The following is a 25,579-nucleotide window of genomic DNA, read 5'->3' on the forward strand; positions in this document are numbered from 1 at the left end:
CTGTCCCCTCTGAGGGACTCGCCCTCCCTCCTGTCCGGTGAGCTGTGGTTTCCCATCTCCAGCGTGGCTTCCATTTGTCCCAGGTGCTCTCCACCCTCTAGACAACCAGAGGTGGGGCTCCTGCTGCTGGGTCTGGGCTCACGGGAGCCCCGGGCACGCTGGCTCAGGCACACACTTCTCTCTGCAGGGGCCTTGTGCCACCCACCTGGCCCTGTGGCCTCTCGGTTGGCTTGGGTCTCCTTCAGTTGTACTGCCAGCCCTCGAGAGCCCTCTAGTGCCTGATTTCTTGTCTCTCATTCCTCCCCCCGCAACCTGCCTGCTGCCCACGGGAGCAGTTCCAGCCTCCCTCTGCCAGGCCTGCTGGCTGTCATTCGCTCCCACTGCTGGGCAGACCAGGCCGCCCTGCCTTTTCTACTTCCCTTCATCCCTGCTCCAGACGAGGTCTCTCCCCTGTAGGGGAGAGTGGACAAGCAGGGTGCGGGTGGGTGGGCCCTACCTGCGCGCGGGACACAGGGTCCTTCTTGATCCACTTGATGACGGTCTCGTACACGAGCTCCTCGGCCTTGGTGTTGAGGCTGTCATTGGAGATGTAGGCGATGAAGTCATCCTTGGAGATGCTGAGGATCTCCTCCTGGGCCGCCACCTCGGGGAAGATCTGCAGCGCGAAGGCCTTGGCCATGTGGTAGAGCTCGCTGCACCGCATGGCCTCGGCCATGGCCAGCACCCCCAGGCAGTTGCTGGCCGTCAGCTGCTTCTCTGGGGAAGAGCACGGGATGGGACCACTGACCGTAGGGCCCTGGAAGGGGTCATTACCTGTTCCCATCACCTGTCACTCTGGATCCCTCTCGGAGCCCATGCCCTTGTGACCTGCCTCTAGCACCCAGTGTCCCCACAAGACCATTCCCTGTGTCCCTGGAGCTTTAGACCCCTCTTCTGAGTTTCCCTCTGCCCCATCGCATGCTGACTCCCAGGGGCCTCCCTCTGCTCCTGCAGGTCCCAGCAGAAGGACCGAGACTGTGAGTGTGGAGTGTCAGAGCCAGGCTCGGAGCCTCCTCAATGCGTGTGAGTGAAGGAGCCCTGGGCCTCAGAGCCTGGACCTGGGCTGGGGACAGGGGTCACACTGAGGCTTATGGTGTCTTCCACAATTGTGACAGGTCAGTCTGGGGTCACAGACTCCTCCTACAGCAGTAACCCCCCTCTATCTCCCATGGGCCCTGGCTTCCCCCAGTCTGACCTCCAGGCCTGGGGTCAGTCTGGCTGGTGCTCCTGAGATCTGACTAATGGTTATTCCCACTTAGACGTGTCTGGGTCCCAGGAGGCCCATCACTTTTGTGAGCCTAACTCTGGAGCTGTGGTTCCTGGCCCTTCTAGATTGTTCATTCCCCGGGTCACATCTCAGGCCCCCAGCCATCCCCCGACCTACTCCCATCCCAGCTCTCACTCCCCAGCGGCCACAGGTTCTTGTGACTCCTGTCTGTGCCCCTCTCTCTCCCTGCTCTCACCCAGACCGGGCAGCTCCAAACTGTAAGCGTTGGAGGCCCAGTGGAAGCAACTTTGTTCGGTGTTTGGAGAACAGGGCTGTGAGCCCAGGGCATGGGCTCCCTCACACAGGCCTCTCTGCCTGTTTGTCCTCACCAGGTTGCCCGAGGTCCTGGAGTGGCCTCTCTGGCCCATAGGGAAGCAGTGCAGAGAACCCCTCTGTCCACCAGCGAGCAAAAACCTTTCTGTATGGTTATCTGAATTACCATTTTAGAACTGCTGTGAAATCCAGCTACATCCTGAGGCTGTCTGGCTGGGCACACACAGCCCTCCCCTCTCAATCCTTACTGTTTTTGAATTTTTTGCACTTCAGCACTGTTCCCTGCGGCTCACCAAGAAAGGACACGCAGACTTTGCAGAAGGTGTGGAACTGGAACTTGCTGGCCGCCTCCAGCAGAGTCTTGGCGTTGGCCGAGTCGATGACCAGGGAGCCTGTGTAGACAAACTCCAGCAGCAGCTCGAGGACATCGGCCTGCAGGTTGGACAGGACGAGCTCCAGCTTCTCCCGGCCACACTGGCTACCATCTTGCACCGACCTAGGCACAGAGACCAGGGTGTCCTTACCTGCCACCCCGCGGCCACGGCGCCGCCTCCTCACAGGGCTAGAGCTCCCTGCACACCTCAGTCACGCCCTTCGTTTTAGGACTCAAGGGACACGGCAGTGACACACCTGAACCTAGCGACCTTACACGGGATCTGAAAGAGAAGAGTCTGACCAGAGATGCCCAGAAGAACAGAAAACCCTGCTTATCACTACTCGGCATGTCCATGCAAAAAAAGATGCAAATCAAAAAGCATGAGCTGTGGATGGGGACGAGGACCAGGACTGGCCTCAAAGGGAAACAATACGGTTCAGCTCCACTGCTGGCCCCGGTGTCTCCACCAAACAAGGCCAGCAGGGCGTGGCCTCCGGGGCCCAGCGCCTCCAATGGGAGATTCTCCAACGTGACTGAGGCTCCCAAGCGGCTGTGATCACAGCCAGTCCCTCAATCGCCCCAAAGACTGAGGGCCCCAAGCTGTCCCGGAATCCCGACTCCAACCCCACCTCTTTCCAAAAACATATTGTTTCCTTTTAGGCATGGAAAGGAAGCCCTTCATGACATTGCTTTGAAACTGAGGACGAGACGAGATAGACGGACAGAATGGTCAGAGCCGGGAGGAGGGGAGGGGAACAACCAAGGACTTCCGCCACAGACAGCCAGCAGCCATGACCTAGGATCTGGCCCGGGGCGGGGCCCTCCTGCCACATGGAACACGGGGTCAGAGGTCAGAGTGGCCTGCGTGTAGAGTGTGCATCGGGCTTGTGAACTGGGGGAGCAGGGGAGGGACACAAATATATAAATATGTTTATATCTGGTGTCTACAGAAATACAAAACCATGGCAAAGGCTCCTAAGGCCTGGCAGCTGCGCCCTAAAGCTGGACCTGGAAGGAAACAGATAAGATGAAGCAAAAACAACACCAATATAGAAGTGACCAGGAGAAAAAACACCCGGAGCGTTAAGAGTCAGGAGGTAGGGTTCTCAGAGGCGATCGGCTTGGCACCCGGTCTCGGCCGCTCTGACCTGTCCTATTTCCCGCACTGAGCCTGGTCCTGCCCGGGTCTGGGTTCAGCCACGTGGCTGGGAGGTGACCTCTGCTTCCCCTCCCCGACCCCCATCCTGAGGAGGCCTGGGGCCAAGACTCTCATGACTGGTCCCTTGGGTGCTCCTGTGGCTGGCAGTGGGGGTGTGGAGGTGTCCGGCAAGAGAGCAGGCTGGCCCCAGAGAGAGGCCGACTCCTGTGTGAGCAGGGAGTTAGGGGACCTGGGTGCCCCAGCTCTGCCACCGACAGGCAGGCAGCCTTGGCCTCTCTGGCCCTCAGGCTCCTTGTCTGCAAAATAAGAGGATTGAACGGGGTGAGGTCTAAAGTTCCATGGAGAGTTTAAGTGACAGAGGCTGGAAAACAACCTTCCCGGGTGACTGCGCTACGCGACAGCGCTTAAAGTGCCACCATTAGAGCGACACTCTCTGGTTAGGCACTGGCCTCCCGGGGCCTTTACAAAGCAAACATGACTTGGGAGGGAACAGGTGAAGCTGTGAGCCTGCTGCCTGAGCGAGTATCCAAGGGACCCCCCGCCAGGGCTCTGTGCTTCCCCCAACTCCACCCTCCACAGACTGGCTCCTCGACCAGGGGCCTGAAGGGGCATCCTGCCTCCAAGCCCTGGGCAGGCCACAGGGAGCTGAGAGGAAAGGTGCAGGCTAAACGCAGGGCCTGAGCAGAGACCCTTCTCAGACCCACAGACGCACATGGTGTGCGTGAGTTTTAAAGTGACTTAACACACCTAATCTTCTGCTGTCAGGGTGGACTTCTGCACTCGGGTGACTTGGTTAAGTATAAAAATGGTTTATTATACAATCACTAGAAACCACAGACATTCTGAGCAAGCCAGGCCTCAGGGGTCTTCTGGTCAACCTCTTACTCTCCATCTTTGCTGCCTCTGTCTTCACTCCTACAGGCCACTCTCTGGCCTTTCCCCCACCCCAAGCCCTCCATGCTCTGGGAAGGTCACGCTGGGCCACAGTCAGGGCAGGGCTGATGAGGCCAACGTAGGGCTGCTCATCTTCTCCCAAAGTCCCCAGCCACTGCTGCCTCCCACTCTGGTCGGCCCTCCTGTCTCCTCACGAGTCATCAGCAGTCAGTGAAGAGCTGAGGTGGGACTTCAGGATGTGCACACAAACACACACACACATGTGCACACACATACGCAGTGAAATGCATGTGACATGTGACCCTGAGAACCAAGGAACCACCCTGTGAGGAGGGGTCTTGGGCAGATGAAAGCCAGTGGAGCCCACGGCCCCGAGTGATGGGTCTGATGGGACCTGCTTGGCTGCACTTGTGGGGAGATGCTTGTTTTGCCCAGAGTCTGAGCCCGGGAGAAGGTCCTGGAGACAAGCTGGTGACTGCGTGGCTGAGGAGCCAGGAGGCTGCAGGGGGAGGCACGTGGATGTTGACCATCACAGGTGCTGCCAGGGTTGGAGAGGACGCTGTGCCTGGGATGCACGGCTGAGGCTCTGCTTCCCCCGGCCCCCAACCCCCATGGCGGTAGCTCGTGCCAGGATGGGGCTACGGACCTGACACTGGGGTGGGAGCTTGGGAATAGGGACAGGCTGGTACCACCCAGCCCACACAGGGCCCACGAGTTCTGTCAGAAAAAGAAAACTTCCTGGGGTCACCTTCTGCCAAGAGGGGGTGTGTCCCCAGGGTATGGGACAGCCTCTGCTTGGTAGGCCATCCTGTGGATGTGCTAGAAGTGCCCTGTCCCACATATTAGAATGTCTGTGATCCCAGTTCCTGGCGGAGGAACTGCCCTCTCCAGAATTCAGGACACAGTCCCTCACCTGCCCCACACACCTCAGTGATCAAATGCTTTCATTTTGCACATTGCATCTGGAACTCCTGGGCCAGTGGTGGGTGGAGGACAGCCACGGAGCAGGGATGGATGTGGAGGAGACCCTGCTCTGCTCAGGAGGGTGACCCTGCCCTTCTGATGTGATGCCCACGCTGCCCTGTGGAGAGGACCGCAGGCCTGCCATCAGGTCCAGGGCACAGACACCAGACGGACGGGGTCCTGAGGGCTTGCCTGGCTCGCGCGGGCCCTGGCCTACCCACGATGACTTGGCGACGAGTCTGGCTCATGTCATTCTGCCAGCATTCGAGCGGTGCGACTCTCTTTTCATCTGTTCTTCTAGCTGCTCTGGTCTATTCTCCCAGGGAAGGGGGCAGACGGCCACCCACAGAGGCCCAACTTCATGGGGAAAGAGGGGGAAGGCGTGTGGCTTGACTACTGGATTAACATCAGCTGGGCTCCCCTATGTCCAGGGTCTGTGCCACTCGATTAGAGGTCCTTTCAGCTTCCCCTGGAGAGGGGGCCAGAGGGAGAAGCCCAGCGTCTGCACATGGGGCTCGTAAAAGTGACCCTGGACAAATCAGTTTGTCCATCTGTTTTCACTTCATATGAAAAGGGGAAATAGTTCAAATGTGTCATTGGCTCCAACAGGCTTTGCGAGATGAGGGTTTCAGCTGGAAGGCAGAATGCCAGGTCTCTGTCCCATTTGGTGAGATGAGGGGGCCGCTTTCCTCTGGGGCTGGGCATATTCTCCCACACGCAGACGTGGGGAGCATGCTCGGAAGTGTGGCAGGGAGGCCGGTGCCTCTACTATCTCTAAAGAACAGTCCTGTCCTCTCTGATGGGGCCTGCAACCTGCCCGCCAGGGAGGGCAGCCAGTGCCCCGGTGGCACCAACCATCTTGAGAGCTTCTCAGCTCCTGGGGAACAAGTGAAGGGACTTCTCCTCCACGGGCCCCAAGAGAAAGTCCAGGGTAGATCTAGGTCATGTTCGCTGGGGTTGAGAAGTGATTCTGGACTTGGGAAGCTGCCACCCCAGGACCCCACTAGGTCTAGTCTGCTCAAAGCATCCTCTTCCTTCCCAAAGCCTGGGGCTAAGCCCACTGTCTTCCCCTCCACTCAATCCAAGCTGGAGGCAGGCGAGGTGTGGTTGTTACACAGCACTGGCCTTCACATTTTCCAAAGACAAAGCTGTACCTCCTTTTCTTGCAAGGTTTTTACCTAATTATCACAGGGACTCAGATGGGCCAACAAGGAAGCCCAGTGGTCTCAGCCTCGGCTTTGCTCTGAGCTTCCCCGTGGCCTCATGTGCTCTTCTCCTGGCCTCCTCCAGCTCCTCCAGCCCTCACTGCAGAGGACATAGCCCCTCCTGGGTGTGTGGGGAGGGCCTGCCTCATAGATGCCTGTTTCAGGTGGGTATTATGTCTTCTCTTGGGCAGATCCTGTTTCTAACACACACACACACACACACACACACACACACACACACACACACACACCCCACATCTCTTTTCCTGGTAGATCTGCCCACACTGTCAACCCTGAGATTTTACTTCCCTTTCGTACAGAATTTGTGCACAAAAACTACACTTTTGGTCTTCTCTGAACTACCAAATGTATGGTAAGAGCGTGAGCTTTGGGTCAGACCTCAGTTCAAATCCCAGATCTACTGGTTACTTAAAATTCTCTGGGCCTCAATTCCCTCATCTGTGAATGGGGTATGAATGGCACCTGCTTCTCAGGGTCAGTGGGAGGACTTGCAGGATGACATCAGATAACTCCACCTGTCTCCCTAGGGGCTGATTGTCACCTCATCAGAGGAAGAAGACAAGAGTTTGAAACTAAATAAGAGAGACGAAGGGCAAAAACTCCTGCAGCCTCAGCAAAGGTAGGAACACGTGGACAGGTGGACACGGTGGGGTCGGCTGGGAGCCTGGAGGACCGGGCTCTAGGCAGGACAGCTGTATGGCTACGGGGCTGAGGAGAGGCTGATGCAATGCAGACGGGCCTCTGCACCGAAGGGGCACCCCAAGACCCAGCTCTCCCACTCACGTTCTGACTGTCATTGTGAATCGTAAGTCTGGCCATGACACTCCCCAGGCTTAAAGCCCTGTGACCCGACTCCTGCCTCCCACGCCACCTCGGTCCCTCCGTGTTCACCTTGCACTTGGCATTGCAGGGACTCCACTCCTGCCCTCATCCTGCTCCCTGGTCATACCCCTTTAGCTTCTCCCCCACCAGACTGTGAGCTCCCCGAGGGCAGAGACCCGTCTCATCCAGAGGTTTGTGTGGGACCTGCTCCCAGAAGGGACTCCTGCTTGTTTGCTGAGTGATGAGTAGGGAATTATTGGTTCCCTGTGTCCGGCCTGTGTCTGGGAGAGTGTCCACACTGGGTTGGGGCCAGTGCTGGGACGGGGTCCTCCATGGGGCCGGAGTGGGGAACACGTCACCCACCCCAGGCTGGAGGTGGGAAGGAGTCCAGGCCTAGCCTCCAGGCCTGAGGGTCCTGGGGCAGCAGAGGGTGGGCCCCCACCCCTGGCAGTGCTCACCTAGGCCCTCATGAAGGTAAGGACCAGGATATCACGTCTCACAGGTCGTCCCCGCTCCCCCTGCTTGCCTTAGTGCAGCTGCCCGAGAGGGAGGACCCTGTCTGGGCTTCCGTGGGCAGGGTGTCTCTCCTGCTGGGTCGTTCGGGCCACGGCACTGTGTCTCCAGAATCCTAGCCTCGAGGAGGCTGAATGACGTATCAACATCAGCTGCTCCCAGACCTCTAAGCACGTGAACTTCTCAGGGATTTTACATGGTCAGAAAAAAATGTCACCTTCCTGTATAGAGTATGCTTTCCTCCCCACAGAAGGAATTTGTTTGCAGCTATCGGCCGAAATGGTGTTGTGTGCCCACGGTTAGGACTTGGGGAGTAACAGTGGCAACACTGAGCCACTGGGGCGCGTCTGGGCTTAGCTTCAGCCTCCTCTTCTGCCTGAGTGACCCTCCTGGACGCTGAAGACACAGCCCTGTCTGCCCAGACCTCAGACCAGTCTGGGTTTGGATCCTCCATCTGGCTGCCTACCGGGTGTCTCTGCTCGGGTCTTTAGCCATCTTCAGGCTGCTAAAACTTGACATGCCAAACGCTCAATACATCATCTCCCCACAGCTCTCCCCTGACCTTGGTCCATGGGCCTGCCTGCCTGTGACTTTGCCCTTCTCACCCCCTGGTGCTTGCACTTGGGAAGCCCCTCCAGGGCTGGCCCTGCCCATCACCCCCTTACTCTCACGCTGGGATGTCAGAGCTGGAAGGAAACCTGGATGTCATTTGAATCAACCTCCTGTTTTACAGATAAGAATACCCGAGGCCTGAGAGAGTGGACGTGACTGGCCTGGGGTCACAAGACAACTGGCAGAGTCAGATGTAGAACCCAGGTCTCCTAGCTCCCGAGGGGGTGCCCTCTCTCCTCCAGCAACTGCCTCTCAGCCCCAGCACACATCCTTCCTGGTTAGGGTCAGGGAGGCACTTCCTACAGTTCTGCCACCTGCAGGTGGGCATCCCCTCTCCACGGACCCGGAGGCCTCCACACCCTCAGCCCAAGCCCAGGGTTCTAGCCTGGCAGTCAGGGCCTGTCTGCTCAGCCTGTCTCTGGGAAGGCCATGTTCCCCTCCCCACTGCTCTTGACTCTCTCTGTCCTCAACTTTTTATTCCAGGCAACCCATTTCTTGCTTGGAATGTTCTTCCTCCTTCTTTTTTGGTCTGTCTAAGAAGCCTTCACTACTTTGGGTTCCCACCTAGTGGTGTGTCTGCTCTGCTGTGCACAGAGTCAGGCTTTATGTGTAGGGCCTCTGAGGACAGTCAGAGGCTCTGTGCTCCCCTCGCCCACATCTTTCTAGCCCAGGGCTGGGCCGTCGCTCAGTACCAACCTGTCCCTGCATCCCACCCCCTCTGTGCTCTCCAGCTGGCCTGGAGCAGGGACCAAGGCTCAGGATGCCACACCTGCAATCCAGTGGCCATGTGCTGGTCACTGTCAGTTGAGGATTTGCCAAGAGTGGCAGCACAAAGACCTCCCTTGGCCTGAAGAAGCCACTGGCCGTGCCCCTTCACCCCAGAGCTCATGCCCCTGACCCCTGTGCTCGGACAGAGAGAACCCAAGCACTGGGGGCGGGAGACCGGAGCTGTTCATGAGACTGGAAGTCACAAAGAGCCTGCCCCTTCCTGCATGGCTGAGGCCAGTGTGGCTGGGCGGGGCTTGCACGCCGGGCAGCTCAGCTCTAAGTGAAAGGACACAACAGATTGGAAAGGAGATGCCAGCCAGTGTGCCATCCTGAAACAAAACACAGTCACTCTGGGGTTAGTTGGCAAGTCCAAACACAGCATTGGGAAGCAAGCAGAGGTCCTGTCCTCCCACTCTGAGCACAGTCCTGGCTCAGCGTCCGCCCCGGAGAGGCTGCAAGGCAAAATGAGCAGCGGCATTAATCTGCTGATGGGTGAGAGAAACAGGAGCGTTACCCTGGGCCGGCCCCCTCGGCTGCTCTCCCTCACTAAGGAGCTAGAAGGTGGCCCCTGACTTCTTTGCAAGGGTATGAAGCAGACAAATTAAAAAATCAACATAATGGAAGAAAAAAAAAAGATGCTCATGCACCATTAAGACTCATTCAGGTAGAAATAGCCGGGGCAGAGGGCAGAAGGGGAGGGGAGCAAAGGCTGAGAGAGACCGTGTTTAGGACACTCCTGGTCTGTGCTCAGACAGCGCTAGTTTAGGCTCAGTGTACAAGTATCAAGACATGCAGCGTGAATGAGGCTTTGGCTACAAGTCAATTCTCTCTGACTCGGGCTGCAGAAAAGCGGCCCCTTGGGTGCCTCGTGCTTCTCGGTGGGGGACGGTCTGGTCGATGTGCTTTCCTGGCATTAGGTTCACTATCAACAGCAGTGATGATGGTGCTGGGACCCGTGCTGGCCCAGTGGGGGCAGTGTGCAGTGGTCCCTTAAAGTGGAGTCTACAGTCCTCCTAATCTCAGGGAGGGCTTGTGAGCCACTGAGAATGTGGGATCCTTGGGATGGGGCGGGGTGCTGTCTACCGCTGACAGAGGCCTCTGGGGACCAGAAAAGCTGTGTGGGATGGGCTGGGGACAGTGGCTGCTCTGAGGCTGTGTGTGAGAGGGCACTCGGGAGGAGGAGGAGGAGGAGGAGGAGGAGGAGAGATGGCTACTGGCTCTGTGACAGGGAGTCACGCTTCAGGAACCTGCAAGAGAGGGGAGGAGAAAAGCGACACAAAAGCGTCCTACAAAGGAACAGACCCGACCACAGCTGGAAGGAAGGCAAACCTTTGAATCAGGTCCTTGAAATACAAGCTGCAGGAAGCTAGAACATTTTGGTGGACTTCAAACTCTCTGCCTTCAACAACAATTTTCAGGTCTGTAAACGCTTTCGCTCTGCGCTGCTGGTTCAATTCCTTCAACATTTCTGCAGAACAGAGAAGACAGACAGGGCCAGGTTCCCATTAAGAGTTTTCTTTTTTTTAATTAAAAAATATTTTTTCAAGAAGTAGAGAAATAGGAAAATACTTGATACTGTTTCTTGGCAAGACTGGCTCAACACTGACAGTCAAAAGAAGTCACAAACATAATGCGTAAACAAGCAGCAACTGGGAGGGGCTACATAACCAAAGGAATAACAACTTTCAAAAGCAAATAAATAAATAAATAAATAAATAAATAAAAAATTTAAAAAATTTAAAAAAAAACCAAAAAACCAAACCCAGAAATTGAAAGGCTGGGGGAAAAGATTCCCATACTGACAGTTGGAAACATAGAGAATACATCACCACAGACAACTAAAAACTGTAATTTAACTACGGAACAAGTTCTCCAAATGCCAATGAGTGCCGATGTATTTGATACCAAGTAAAGCATGGCATTGTGATGTAAGATGGGCTGGATATGGTTCAAAGGAATAAAAACCACAAAACCTGCAAAAACAGCATCCCTTATGTTAGACACTCACAGCCATGGCTGGGGCGAGCTACCTGGGGAGGGGTCCTGAGAAAGGAGGCGTGGAGTGGGGGCCTGGCAAGCACTTCCCCTTCACACTTCCGGGATGAATGGGGAGAAGCAAGCAAGGGGCAGGGATGGGGTACCTCCTCCCACTTCCTGGGTCATTCTCTCAGGAACCCCCCCCCCACCTGGGGCTTCAGCACCGGGGGTGGGGGGGAGCCTGGCTTGCAGCCCCAAGAGTCCCAGGAAGTGGCCTCTGAGGCCTTCCCACCCCGATGCACACCTACCTTTGCCTGGTGTCTTGGCCACCCGGGGCCAGCACAGAGAGTGCCCCAGGTCGGGGGGCTCCGAACCCGGGGATGTCAGAAGCTTCTCCCAGAGCCACCTCCAGGCTTAGAAGTGGGAAGGAGGAGAGCCTGACAGCTACTCTTCTTGGTTTATATAAGCCTTCCATTTGCAAAGTTAGGGCCTTCAGATCAATGTTCCCACCAGCCTCGTCCAGTCTGCCCACCCCCAGACTCCCTGGTCAGAGCCTGCCCTTAGCATTGCTGGTAGCTGGACATCAGAGGCCCAGATTCTTGGGCCAGTATGGCCTAGATTGTTTGGCAGGTGAACGGGAGAGGGCTGTCTGCAGAGCTGAGCCCCACCCTCTAAGTCGTCCATCAGCACCCCGAGCCCTCTGGGTCTTTGCTGAACCCTGCCTGGTGTTCTGGAATTACCCTCCGGCATGCCCTGCTCCAGCCTGACCAGTCATCTCCGTCCACTTGGGCGAGCATCAGCTGCCTGCCAAGGTGCCCTGCTGGGCCCAGCTCTGCCTTTGCCACTATGTCCGTGGACCAGCCCCCTGTGCTTCCAGGCCCTCTGTTTCTATGTCTGTAAAATGGGGCTGGGGGATCCTATTCTGTTCCCAGAGCCTGGTGAAGATCATATGCTCAGGCCCAGAGATGGACAAGGGCTTGTGGGCTTTGAGGTCAGGCAGACCCTTCTTTGAGAGGACACACTGGGCTCTGGCTCTGCTGAAGACCACGGAAGACTTCTGGTGGGGGGACTCTCAGAAGGGGGGCCCTGGAACACATCACCCCACATGGGGGACTGAGGTGTTGGGGCAATGCTGAATCACTGTTCCCCACCAACTCCATATCAGGCAGAGCTGGGGTCGTGGCAGGGCACATGCAGGGTTGTGTGTGTGTTGGGTGATAATGGCTGCAGGCTCCAAAGACTCCCTGTGCCTGGAGCAAGAGAGACCAGCAAGGCTCACAGCACCAGGTGTGGGTGCCTGGGAGCAGTTAAGGAGGGAACAAAGGCCTGGAGGAGAGACAGGGTGTGATGGGTGGGCAGGAAAGGTCAGATCTCAAGAGCCTTGTGAGAGGGCTCAGGCTGAATCTGTGGACATCGGGGAGTCAAAGGGAGTCTGTGCAAGGGAATGACAGGGTGAAACTCTGGCAGACACATCAGAGGATAGTGGGCAGGAAAGCCTTAGTGCCAGGCTTGAGAGAGAACCTATCAGCTGTGTGACCTTGGGAAAGTTAACCAGCGTCCCTAAAGCCTCAGCTTCCCCCTCCGGTGAAGGTTAAGGGAAGGAGCCCAGGGTGAGTTGTTAGCCGTGTGCCTGCACGTGGTAGGTCGACAATATTGTCGATGGTGGTGCTCACTCTGTAATCCAAGTGCGAAACGACAAAGGCCTGAACTACAGCAGTGCTGAGGAAGGGCAGAGGAAGACAGGTGTTCACGCTGTGGATGCCACGGCTCCATGGCCGGCAGTGCTGGAGGGAACGAAGTGGGGAGGTACGTGAGGACCACATTCCGACTTCTCCAGGGGGATATCAGGAAGGAAGAGGGGATGAGTTGTTGAGTTGTGGGATTAGGGTAGTGCCGTGGGACACTCTGGGGAGAGGCGCAGGAGGCCACGGCTGGGGCCTGGGCTGGCGGGAGGCAGTGGGGACGCGGCCGGGTGGGTCCGACTCAGGGAGAGCCTTCAGGGTTGGGCAGGGTTAAGGCTGAACTGCTGTGCTCACACTTCAGCTCCAACAAGAGCCACCAACTGAACTAATTCCCAAACCATGAGCCAGGTGGGTGCTGTCACCTTTTTGAGTGAAGTCCTGTGGGAGGGAAAGAGCTCTGGGCTGGAATTTCTGATTCTTGTTCCAGCTTTGCCGCTAATTGGCTCTGTGACCCTGGGCAAGCTGCTCTCGATTCCCTCAAGCACCCACGGGCACCTGCTCTGGAGGCCCCGGCTGTCACACTGCGGTGAGTGACGGATGCAGCCCCACGTGCCTGCTGAGTTAACCACGCTCAGGGTGCCGGGAGAACACAGAGCCACACAGAACGCCACTCCTTCTGGGCCCAAAGCATACTGATTGTTTTGGAAGAAAAGATTTTACTTGAAACCAAGACCCCAGCACTGACGGCGTCTGCAGCCCCAGCCCCAGCCGCGACGCCTACTGCCCTGGGAAGCCCGGGCTGGGTCTGGGAGGAGGTGCTTGGAGATCCAGGTCATCATAACTGTAGGCGCTGCCTACTCTCACTTTGTGGAAATTTGGATTTAATAGCTGGGCAAGATTACTCAGTATCAGAAGAATTTTTCAATTTATGAAAGTGCTCACCAGGGGATTCCTTTTCACAGCAGGGCCCCAAGTGCATTCACAGTATTGATCAGTCAGTACGTGCTTACTGCTGTCGGCGGAGCCCAGCCGGGGAGACGGCGTTTTGGGACATTACAACCCAGGATCCAGGGGAGGAAGCCAGCATTGGCTCCGGGCACAGGCTGCCCTCCTGCCCACCCCCTGTCTCAGCAGAGGGGGACCCTTCAATATCTGAGGAGCTTGGTGGCCTGTGGGCTCCTGGGAAGCCTTCTAACCAGCTGCACTGGTGCCCAGGTTGGGTGGACTGCGGACCTCAGGGCAGAGCCTGGCAGGGGCTGTGTCTTCAGAGTGGATTCCAGCTGCATGCATCCCAGCACACTGCAGAATTTGGCTACTTCAGGCTTGTGAATAAGAGAAGTCTTGATCTCAGGGCCCCTCTGTGTTAGTGGGCATCAGGGAATCACTTTCTGGTCTCCCCAGCTTTCCCTGGGATGCTCCCCCTGTGCCTGAGGAATGCCAGGCCCTTGCCTTGCCCACACAAGTGGCTGTCCTGTGCCCTAGGCCTTGCCCCTCCTTGGAGAACTCCAGCTGCTCAGACCACCCGGCAGAAAGCACATGCCCACAGCCCACACATTTGCTAGGCTCCTCGCTGACTCCTCCCCACCCCTCGCCACACCAAATCCTGCCTCTTTTACCAACTAGACACCTCTGCATCATTCTCGTCTGGCCCTGGTCGCACCTATTTGAACCACCATCTTTTTACCTGAGTCACCATAGCAGTCTCTAAGGCTGTCTCCCTCCATACAGCAGCCTGACCATCAGCCCCTGCTTAAATCACTCTTCAAGGCTGGAGCAAGGCCCTCTCTGATGCCTCCCTCCCCCACTGGCCAGCTCCTCCCCTCCCTGGTGGGTCCTTCACTCCCCTCTGAAGCCACACTGCACAGCAGGCAGGCCCCCCTCCCAGCCTTCACTCATTTCTGCCACTGTGCCCCTCTGCCCAGATCTTTCTTCCTCCTATAGTCTAATTACCATTTTATTTTGCAATTCCAGGTATTATTTTGTTGCAGGCCTCTTTGCCTCTTTTCTTTCTTTCTGCCACATCCCTCTGCCCTCTGCCCCCCTGGCATCCTGAGCTTACCTCTTTAGAGCATACTGTGTATTGTATTTACTTATTTACATGTATGTTTCCTGCACTAGATTGTTTTATTGTTTTATTTTTATTTTATATATTTACATATTTTATATATATATATATTTTTTTTATTTATAGGTGGTGTGGTAGATTGCAAAAATTCTTTGCAGCCCCTCCTACCAAGGGGTGGAGTTAACTGCCCCACCCTTTGAATCTTGTCTGGCCTTGTGACTTGTTTTGGGCCACAAAATACGGTCTAAAGGACACCGTGTGAGTGTGAGCCATAGCCTCAAGAGGTTTTGCTTGCTTTTGCTCATTTTCTCTGCCACCACCGCCGTATGATCACTCCCGGACTGGTCTGTTGGAAGATGAGTGACTATGTGGAGCAGTGGTGAGCCCTCATAGACAAGCCATTTACACCAGCCAGTTCCCCACCAATATCAGCTGAGCCGGACCCAGATCAGCCAGCCAAGCCCAACCCAAACTGACAACCAGAATCATAATCTAAATAAACATTTGTGGTTTTAAGCCACTAAATCTCAGAATCATAGAGCACTTTCTCTGTGTCGGTTTCTCCTTTGCTGGCTCAGTTTGAAGCTACTTCTTTTTTTTTTTTATTGTTGTAAAATTTACCATCCTAACCATTTTTAAGTTCAGTAGTGTTAAATACATTTACACTGTTTTGCAATCAATCTCTAGAACTCTTCATCTTGCAAAACTGAAACTCTGTATCCATTAAAAAACAAATTCCCACTCCCCTCTTCCCCCATCCCCTGGCAGTGACTTGTCTACTTTCTGCCTCTGTAAACTTGACTACTCTGGGTATCGCATATAAACGGAATCATATAGTATTTGTCTTTTTGCGACTGGCTTATTTCACTTAGCATAATATCCTCAGGGTTCATCCATGTTGTGGCATATGTGAACATCTCCTTCCACTTTAAGGCTGAATACTATTCCATTGTATGGATTGAGCACATTTTGCTTGTCCATTCATTTGTCAGTGGATACCTGGGTTGCTTCCTCCTTTTGGCTATTGTGAAGAGTGCTACTATGAGGTGAATTCTTAATACCCAGTTATGCACGTCTCTAAATAAAATACCCGTCTCCAACTCTGTTGTACATGGTTAGGGTAACCTGGCTGTGTGGACCCAGCAAGTCCAGCAAGTGGCATCAGAGGGAAAGGAGACACTGGGGAGGGGCTGCCTGGGGCTGGATGCTTTGCTTCGAGGAGAGTGAGGCCACAAACACAACCAAGACTGGAGATGAAGTTGCAGCCAAACTTCTGCATATTTTTTACCAAACGACACAAGTTATTTGTCAGAGACTAATGGGCTCGTTCCAGCTGGACTAGAAAGGCTGTCTGAGGTGGTAATAAAGAGGAAGAGATGTCAAATATTAAAAGGCAACGAATTTCAATGGCTTTGCAGCAGAGAAGTCCATTAAATCAGAGCCCCGAGAAAGGCTGTGCGGCCAAATAATTTTTTTCAGAGCTCACGTAAGAACCCAGCTAGGTGATAAATGCTCTCAAGTCCATTGGTGTTTATGACACACATTTGATAAAGGACCTGAAAAAATTATAAACTCAGAGCAGTTGTGAAATATACTGAGAAAGCCCAGCGAAGACCGTGTCACGCACGCCCAGAGGATAATTCATCCGGGGGCAGGAGCCCGACGCGTGCTGACACCGACACCGCGGGGACAAATGGCGGCTTTACACAAACAAAGCCTCCTGCTGCTGCTACCCAGCCAGGTCACAGCTGGTCTGGAGGCCGGGCTCCCACGCTGGATGCTGCCCTTCCTCTCCCCCTCCCACATCCAGCAGATATACTCCTCTCCCCCGTCTCCTTGGGCTCAGAATCAGCCAGCTGGGATCCAGCTTCTAGTAAGACAGAAAAAAACCACCTGTGGAACACACACCCAGCCTGAGTCAGAGGGACCAGCCTTCTACTGGGAAGTCACTGAGTCCCAGCCCCACCACTCTGTGGGCAAACCCTCCCAGGAAATGGAGCTCTCCAGAGAAGGGAAACGTGAGAGACTCAGGTTTCTTGCCTCTGACAGAAGCCCTAAGAACAATCACTGCTTCTCACCAGCCTGCCTTTTCCAAGTTGTCCAATGCTAGGTGACAGACTTATTTCTCAAACATTGAAACTTGGCACCCAAGATCTTTTCTGTTCCTATAGCCCCCGCCCCAGGGCTGTACACCAGTGGGAGCTTGCAAAGAATTTGCTGGGCAGAATGAAGATTACCTTCCAGTTAGAACATTCTCATGTCCTCCAAGATGATATAAACGTAATTTTGAAATTTTCTCCTTAAAATTACTTGAAACCCTCCGAAAACTAACAGAAACATCACCTTCTCTTCCTCTGTGTCTTAGGTCCAAAGACTGACCAGAGGCAGATGCCAGCCTGGGCATGGGGCAGATGACCAGGAGACCTAGATCAAGCCATAGAATCACCATGACTGTCCTGTGACCTTGAGGAAGAGCTCTTTCCTCATCTAGAGGCCACTCAAGCAAGGAATGTTGAGTCCCTTGTTCCTAAACTCCTTCCCAGTGGCTGTCAGAGCCTTCTAGGAATTACTTTTAACCTTTGTTCATAGCCTCACTTCTATTCATGTCCCCACACATCCCTCAACCCTTTTTCTAAGTTCATGCCCACTATGTCCTCCTGTTCCTTCACTTTCATTATTTTTCTTTCAGCCCCTTTGGCCAAGTTTTCCCTAACACTTTTTTTAGGGTCTCATCCATCCCTTAAGCCTCAGCTTAAATTCCATCCTGTAAGAATTCTTACGAAGTTCCCTGATCACAGACCTCTCCTGTGGTCCCCTGAGACTTTGTTGGTGCCTCAATTGCAGTAGACACCCCTGGCTGCCTAATTCCAGAAGAATGTCTGTCTCTCTGTCTCCTTTCTAGGCTGTGATCTCCTGGAGGGCTCGTCTCTCTGGCCCCTGAACACCTGGTACCATGATTTGCACAAAAAGTTCCTTTCTGATTGGAATTCTGGGTGAGTTACAGACCAGATGCAGACATGTTCTGAGTGGTAAGAATAACTTCCCCAAAGTATGACCCAGAAGAACCATTTGAAATGTCACAGTTGTGTGGAGTCAGATGGAAAGAATGTGAAAACAAAGCCCCTTCTAACTTCAGGATATACCAGTGTTAATAATAACTTTGTATGGCATCTACAGCCGCTAAGTATGGTTACATCCACTAGGTCCTCCTTGGGGAGGGATTTATCTATTCTGTTCAGCTCCAATGGCTTTGAAGAGCCTTAAAGGGCTCTCTTGGGAAAGACTGACCACCCCAACAGCTCCGCTGAGCCCAGGTGCAGCCTGGAACCCTCAAGGCAACTCTGCAAAACAGGGGCCTTCACACACAGGGGCCAGAGAGAGGTGGCCCTCTCAGCTTTCCAGGGTCCCGGTGGCCTGGATGGTAAGACCTGCTCACACGTAGGCCAATAACTGGCCGCTTTCACTGACAGCTCTCACCTTGAGACCTTGGGGTAGGAGTCCAAGGGGATGGGCTTTTGTTTGGGGAGGGATGAGGGAGGCCAGGGGGCAGAGTGTTAGAACCCCAGTGGCCAGAGTTGGTCACTGTAGAAGTGGGGGCAGATCTTTGGATGAGCAGGGAAGGCCACTAGGCAAACCGTGAGGCTGCAGTTGGAGGGAAGTACCTGGGTAGGTCGACACTGGCAGCCCCAGTAAAGAAGGCTCCATCTCCTGCTTTGAAGATGGAAGTCAAGGGGGCAATGGGACTACTCTGAGCAGGAGAGGATGAAAATGTCATGGCATTGCAGGGATATGGGTGTCCTGGAGAAGGCCAGGGCTTAGAAGAGTTGGGTGGGAAATGAGGTCAAGACCAGTGTGCGGGGAGCTCTGCAAGGAGCTGGGACTCTAGGCTAATGTGCTGCAGTGGGGAGGGCCAATGGGCAGTGAATTAAGTATCCAGGTGAGTCAAGTCAGGACCCTGAGGGTGGGGTTCACAAGGGGCTAGTGGGAGCCCAAGGCAGATGATCTGGGAGCAGCCAGGGGCTGAGGGATTTGGAGGGAAGGTAGATCTCCAGTCCCTCTGTGAGGCAGGAGCCTCCTCCAGGAGCTAGAACTTGGCACCAGGGAGGCAGGAGCCCTGAGGGGTCTTGGTCCTGAGAACTAGGGGAGGATGAGACTGTGTCTGGCCTCAAGGACAGAGTTGAATCTGATGTTTGGGGTGGAGATGAGGAGCTGTCTCCTCCCTCTGTGCTCTCATAATGCTTGGTGCCTCTGTGAACTATGTTCTGCTTATAGTGTATTTATAGACACTGCTTCTTGTCCATCAGGAGGTAGATTCTTGGAAGTTGGGGTGGTTCTTGGCTACAGGGACTAGAGTCAAGAGGCCAGGACAGATAGCTGGGGCCAAGTGAGACAAGCAAGTTCAGCACCTCAGAGAGCTCTAGGTGCTCAGGGGTCAGGGCAGAAAGCAGGGAGGTTGGGGTGCACTGGAGCAGGAGACTAAGTCCACAGCTGAATGAGGTTGAGGTGTGACTATCCCCTTTCGGAGGCAGACTCTGGGAACGGCAGACACCTTGTGTCTGTTTGGCCCACTTGTTTATCCATTAAATAGATGTTGTTTGTCTCCTGTGTGCTGGGCACTGGATGGGGTCCAAGGACACACACGGATGCACAAGTCTGCAGACCTGGGGAGCTCACTGTTTAACAGGAGACACACTAAATAACTGTGATGCTGAGTGAAAGTTTTAACGGGGCAAGGACCGGGCAGAGGAAGGGTGGCTGGCTCTGCTTTCTGGAGAGCAGGGAGGCTTCCACGGGACTGGAGATGATTAAGGGAACACTGGAAAGATAAGTAGGAGCTCACCAGGTGGGCTGGAGGGGCAACATGTGAACCACGAGGACACGTATGTGTGTGTGTGAGTGTGTGTTGTGTATAAGTATGTGGGCATGAGCGTATGGCATGTGTGTGCATATGGTGTGTGTATGTATGTGTACGAGCATATGTGTGTGTGAATGTGTGTGTCTGAGCATGTGATGTGAGAGGCAGGCCCATATCAGGCTGTGAAAGAGATAAATCCTCCTGCGATCTTTATCCCACAGGAAATTGGGTAGTACTGGTGGATTTAATGAGTCAGTTTTGTCTCTTATACTCAAAAAGGCTGCTCAGAGTCAACTGTGAGTGGTCTCACCCCACACACTTGGGCCCCCCGTCACACAACACCTTGGCCCCCATCACCCTCTTCCCCTGGCCTTTTGCACACAATCCCCTTCTTCCGGATTGCCCCTCCGCTCTTCCAACCCATTCTGATGATCCTCCTCTGAAATCCCCAGGTACACAATTAACCAGCCCAAGCACATTTGTCAGGTACCTTCAAGATACAGGGCATTGGGCTGAGAGCTGGTGGCGGAGGGGAGCTGCAGAGGAGAGGGGGCAATAGATGAGCAGGATAGTCCCCGTCCCAGGGGAGAGGGCGGCTCAGTGGGGACACAAGGCACCCAAGGTGAGAAGCTGGATGAGAGCTACGTGAGCAGCGGTGATGCTGAAGGCCGACTGAGGAGGGAGAGAGGGGCGGCCTAGGGATGACCGGGAATTGCAGGGGGTGGAGAGAGATATAAAGAAAAGGGGAAACGCAATCCTCCTCCATGTGCTTTAGCAAAAGCCAGTATTTCCCAAGAATTCTGAGCGCCACGGTCCCAGCAAATAAATCAATAGTTTAAAAGGATTTGTGAGAATTAGTGAACCGGAGCTGGGAGTACAATCAGTTCAGTTACCCAGGTAAAGAAGGAAATGAAACGGAAACCTCAGATGCTGGGGGCTAATGGCAGCTCAGAGCTCTGTGAATCACATCACAGGAGAAGAGAATTCACAGCCCGAGAGGACTTGGGGTGAGGAGGCAGGGGAGGAGTGATCATGTGTGTGCGCGCGCGCGTGTGTGTGTTTTGTGGGGGTGGGGACAGCTCTCTGCCCCACTTCTGCCTTATGTAGTCTTCTTGGAAGGGGAGTCTCTCCGTGGCCGTCTGCCCCAGGTCTCCATCTGTGCTCACCCTTCCCAATGGCCTGGCCGGGTCAGGTCTGGGCAACACGTTGTCTCTTGTTATTTCAGGGGAGGCGAAGGCCCAGGCATCATTTCAGTTTCTCCTGTTGCTAATGGTCTTTAGTCGCCACCATCATTCCAGGAAAATTAGAAAATAAGCATAAAAGAAGAAAGTGGGGCAGTGCCCTCCAGGCAATCAGGCAGCCCAGGAGACACTGTGCCCCGGGGAGGAGCCAGCCCCTGGTGATGCTTCAGGTGGGCCCACTCTCGGTGCCCCATCTACCAGCCACTTGTCCGACACACCTGCCCATCACACTGGCTGGTGGGGTGCTGGGTGCATGCGAGTCCATGGACGAGGCACCTCGGCCTGGTCCCAGGAGGTCCCTACAAGGGTCCCCAGGTGAACCCTCTTGACATTCCCTTCAACCCCGCCTCCTGTCTGCCAGTTCAGGCTTCTCCCCTGCCAATCCCTCCCTCTTCAGTGCATGCCATTTGCCTGCTGAATTCTGCCTCTGGTTAGGCTGTGAGCTCTGGCTGGGCAGAGATGCTGTCTTTTATTCCCGGAATTGTCAGAGCCTGGTTCCGGCTCTGGAACCCACAGGAGTGGTCCTGGGGCGGCTCACACACACTGGCTCCAAGCAGCGACATACACTGCAAAGACCCAGATGCAGGAAGGGCAGGCCTATTTGGGCTCGTGTGCTCCCTGACCTTCTGGGTTGATTTCCCTGACAGGGGACCTTTCACACTATTATTTCAGCTGAGCTGCCAGCTTTAATGATATCCCTCTCCGCGCGATCACTTCCCCACAGGTATTTAGCCTGACAGTCTATTTTTCTTGAGAAGCTGAACCTATTAGAGTCTATAATAAAGCTGGAGTACTGTTTTTACAAACTCTCATTGGAAGTAATTACCCAAGAGGTGCTGTCCTGTGAGGGCAGGAAAGGGCCTGTGTCTCGGCTGCAGCCCTGGGTTCTGGGTCCTCCCTGCTCTAGAAGGGCTGGACACAGGGGCTGGGCATCCCTGGGAACCTGCCACTGAGCTCAGAGACTGGCTGAGCATGGCCACATGGGGCGGCTCTGTCCCCTGCACGGCACAAAAGCTAAGAAGCCCAGCCCCAGCCCAGTCTCCCCCATGGGCTGTGTCCAGCACGGATCAGCCTACACAGACGGAGCCCTGCCACGTGCAGGTAGGGAGGAGACCAAAGTGAGCCCGCTGTCCTGCTTTCTGTCCTCACAAGCTTTCTTGGCATTAGGTGCAGCTGTACACAGGCTGGGGGGATGATGGCTGTGAAGGGAAGTGAAGGGTGTGGGGTGGCCGTGGAGGGGCAGCACCCAGGCTGCTTCTTGCACAGGCAGCTCCCTTCGTCTGCACTACTCTCTCCTCTTCCTCTTGCAGGACCTGTCTATTTGTCCCATAAGACCAGGTTCAGATGCCATCCCTGGACTCAAGGCACTGGGCTCACCAGAGAGCCAGGGTTATTTTCTCATCTGTCAGGCCCTTGGACTGTGGGTGCCCAAGGGCCAGGACCCTCGGGGTGAGTGTTGCCGCTGGTGGGTGGAGGTGAGGGGGACACAGTGGGATAGGAAGGTCTGGTGGAGGTTAACTACAGCCCTGATCCCAGGGGGAAGCATCCAGGCCCTGGGGCAGGCTGGGAGGGAGGCTTTCCCCAGCACAGCTGCCCTGCACTTGGCAGGGGGGGTGGGAGGTGGGTGTGTGTCTGCAAATCAAGCCATAGAGTTCCCTGAAGCTGCAGGAATGACCCCATGTGTCCCAGCAAAGGTGGATCCAGGGCAGGAGTGGGCTGGCTGCCATCAGAAGCCTCTCCCTCAGCTCCCACCTGCTCCCCTCTGCCTCCTGAAGGTTCTGAAACCAACACTTCCCTCCTTTCTTGGCCTCTGCAGGCCAAAGTACGGCCATGCCTGTCTCCTGTTAGCAAGACCTGTATTGTCCACCCTGAGCAGCGTCTGTTAAAGCGGTGCATCTGCACAGCAGGAGGAGACAGGAACTTCCCATATCCCTGCAGGTGCTGAGGAGGAGAACAGAGTGGATTTTGATCACTGCTCAGAGAAGCTCTCAAAAGCAGAGCCTCGGTCTGACCAGCCTCTGTACCCCAGAGCCCGGCAGAGCTTCTGACCTTGAACAGGTTTCAGGTAAGGTTTGAACGAGTGACAGAGGGAATTAATAGTTGCTGGATCAGAGAAGGTGTCATGGAAGAGGAGGCACTGAGCTGGGTCTTGAATGGACAGGAATTGAGCCAACAAATCCTGAGTCCTTCTGTGGAGGAAGGGCTGCCCTCAGAGTGCATGGCACAAGCAAAGGAACAGAAGCAGGAAGGCGCATGGAGGGACCAAGGGCTCTAAGGAGCCTGGGGCCGTGGGCCCGGTGGACGGGTGGAGTGCTGGATCAAGCAGGAAGAGTGAGACACTGCAGGACTCTGGGTCCGACGGCACTGAGTACGAGTGCAGTGGGCATTCCCAGATCTCCAGCATCCTTCTTCCCCCAGACAGCACCCACCAGGGAAAGAAAAACCCTGCAAGCCCAGCGCCTGGCTCTCTCCCAGCCTGGAGGGAGGAGCAGAGAGAGAGGGGGGCAGGGCTGGGCTGGCTCTCTCTGAAACATGCTGTCTTCCCCTTGCAAGCACCCACTTCCCAGGCACCTGGCAATGGTGGAATCATCAGCCTGGAAGTTATTTTGAAGGAGGAAGGACCATGCATCTCGGATCCTGGGCCCATCCTGCAGCACTCGCTACTCCTGGGGGCTGATTGGGGGCCAGGGTGGAGTCCAGGGTGACCTGGGTCGCAGGGCCAGGAGAAGCAGCCAGGCCTCTAGACACTCTGGTCCTACATGATGACACTGCAGAGAGATGGTGATGATGATGAAGGCTCCTTTATTAAGAGCCGACTGTGTGCTGGCGTGGCCCTTCACGTACCTCGCGGCACTTGTTTTGAGTGTCACGAGTGTCTCGTACATGTGAGGAAGGTGAGGTGAGGTGAGGTGCCCAGTGTCTGCAGCTGGAGGCTGAGGCTGGTGTGATGTGACATGGGCCTGCCCTGTCTAAGGCATCAGTTCTCAACCTTGGCCTGTGCATCAGACTCAGCTGGAAGCTTCAAAAAAATACTTATGCCTGGGCCCCACCCCTAGAGTTTCTATTCAATAAGTGTGTGTGTGATCTAGGCACCAGGATTTTTAAAAGCTCCCCAGGAAATTTTAATGTTCAATAAAGTTTGAGGCCCTCTGTCCTCCTGCCCCAGTGCTGTTGTTGTTTTTGCCTTTTGGTTCTCATTCCTGAAGTGTTCAGATCTGCACTCAGAACTCAAAGAAATCTAGTGAAAAAAATAAAATAAAATTAAGGAACGACAGCTCCAAGAGCCAGCAATTTATGCAAATGAATGCAAATAAACACACACTTCCATACATATGTTTATGCAAATATTCTTGTGGTCCTTGCAAATCACTCACCCGCCTCCAAACAGCTGCCTATGATTTCTTGGTGAGAACTGCGGGCAGGGTGCTCCTGTTAATGGCAGGTGGTATCATGACCTCCCAGCACAGATCTCTCTATTAGAAAACTCATCCCAGAAGTCCCCCAGGGAACCACTCACCCAGCCTAGCTCAGTGCACCAGTCTCTCAGGCTTCGGGGCTCACTCAAGGCCACAGGCCAGGAAGGGATCAGGAACAGCTGCCTGGTGGGTGATTCAAGGCTACCAGAGCTGTGGGCAGAGAGAGTGGGGGCCTGGCAACTGCTTGGGGCCTGATAGCTGCAGGAGGACAGCTCTGATGGCTGAGGGCTCTAGGTAGACCATGCCAGTCTGGGTGGGCTAGCGTGTGGCTGGGCACTCAACCCCACTCAGTCAGGGGTGTCCCATGTGTGCTGTCTGCCCGACCAGGTCCTACAGCTCATTTACATAAACCCAGTGGGAGACACGGAACTTCAGAAGACAACTTGCCGGGTCAAGAACAGAGACTGGTACCCCCATCCACATCCCCTCAATGAATGCTAACTGTGCCTCCAGCACTAGTTTGCAACCCCTTCTCCCAGGCCTCAGAGACTTCAGTCTCCCTTGCTTTGCTGCCTCAAGGAGGAGCCAGTTCTGCAACCCGCTGGCTCTGTTTCCCTGAGAAGGACTGAGTGAAACTGAAACCTCAGTGCTTCTTCCTGCAGGCTCAACATTTACCAGGGTGTCCTCCCCGAGCCGGGGACACTCCCCTCAGCCAGTGGCTGCCTGGGGTGGAGGGAGTTCCCCCAAGAGGGGCTGGGGTGTGACCCTGGAGATCCACCTGAGAACCAGGCTCTGGTGTTTTGGGTTAGGGTTAGCTGCTGTGCACAGCCCTGGAAAGGTCACACTCAAGTTCTTATTTCTCTCATCCAGGAAGTGGAGGCCATGGCTATTTGGGAGGCTTTGAGAAGCCAGAATGTGAGCTCCATGAGGGTTCTGTTTGTTATGCATAATAGGCTGTCACTCCGTTTCTGCTGGCTGACCCAGAGAGCCTTTCCCCCACAGCACCCATGCCTCGTGATCTTCCCCAGCTGTCCCTGTGACTTGTGCAGGGCTTGGGATGGGGAGGCGTGGCCTGTCCTCACAAGGGTGCTCATGTCGTGGAGGGCAGCTGTAGACAGCGTCCCTCAGGGACCCAATGCACAGCCCATGTCTGTGACAGCCTCCCCAGCTGAAAGGTCAAGTCACCTGAGCACAGCTCTCATGCTGGGTGATGCTGGCGGTGGGGAGGTGCAATCCTTTCAGGCTGTGATGGAAACCCAGTGACTGGTTCAGGCGGATGCCAGAAGTCAATTCAGGTAGGGTTCTGTCTTAATAAAGAGCTCTTACAAAGACCTTCCCAGCAAGTACAAAAATCTCTGAGCCTGTGGTGACAACCCACCCTCCAAGCCCCTGTGTGCCCTGGGAGTCCAGTAGCAAAGAGAAGTATGCCAT

The 25,579-nt window shown here is 54.9% G+C and overlaps 1 protein-coding gene and 1 long non-coding RNA gene across 2 annotated transcripts in view; one reads left to right on the forward strand and one right to left on the reverse strand.

Annotated features, from left to right (window-relative positions):
- The window catches only part of KLHL29 (kelch like family member 29), a 295,682-nt gene that overhangs the window by 12,696 nt on the left and 257,407 nt on the right, over positions 1-25,579 (reverse strand). Inside the window, exons 6-8 of the mRNA XM_031466646.2 lie at positions 10,242-10,380; positions 1,873-2,075; positions 497-756 (exon numbers count right to left, since the gene is read on the reverse strand). Coding sequence (XP_031322506.1) covers positions 497-756; positions 1,873-2,075; positions 10,242-10,380 — 602 coding nt within the window. The remainder of the gene's footprint in view (positions 1-496; positions 757-1,872; positions 2,076-10,241; positions 10,381-25,579) is intronic.
- On the forward strand, positions 17,153-24,012 carry LOC135323087 (uncharacterized). The gene is made up of 4 exons (XR_010384254.1): positions 17,153-17,629; positions 22,043-22,181; positions 22,671-22,797; positions 23,286-24,012. It is a non-coding gene; the product is annotated as an uncharacterized LOC135323087 (long non-coding RNA).

This window comes from Camelus dromedarius, chromosome 15 (assembly GCF_036321535.1).
Source record: "Camelus dromedarius isolate mCamDro1 chromosome 15, mCamDro1.pat, whole genome shotgun sequence".
Lineage (NCBI taxonomy): Eukaryota > Metazoa > Chordata > Mammalia > Artiodactyla > Camelidae > Camelus > Camelus dromedarius.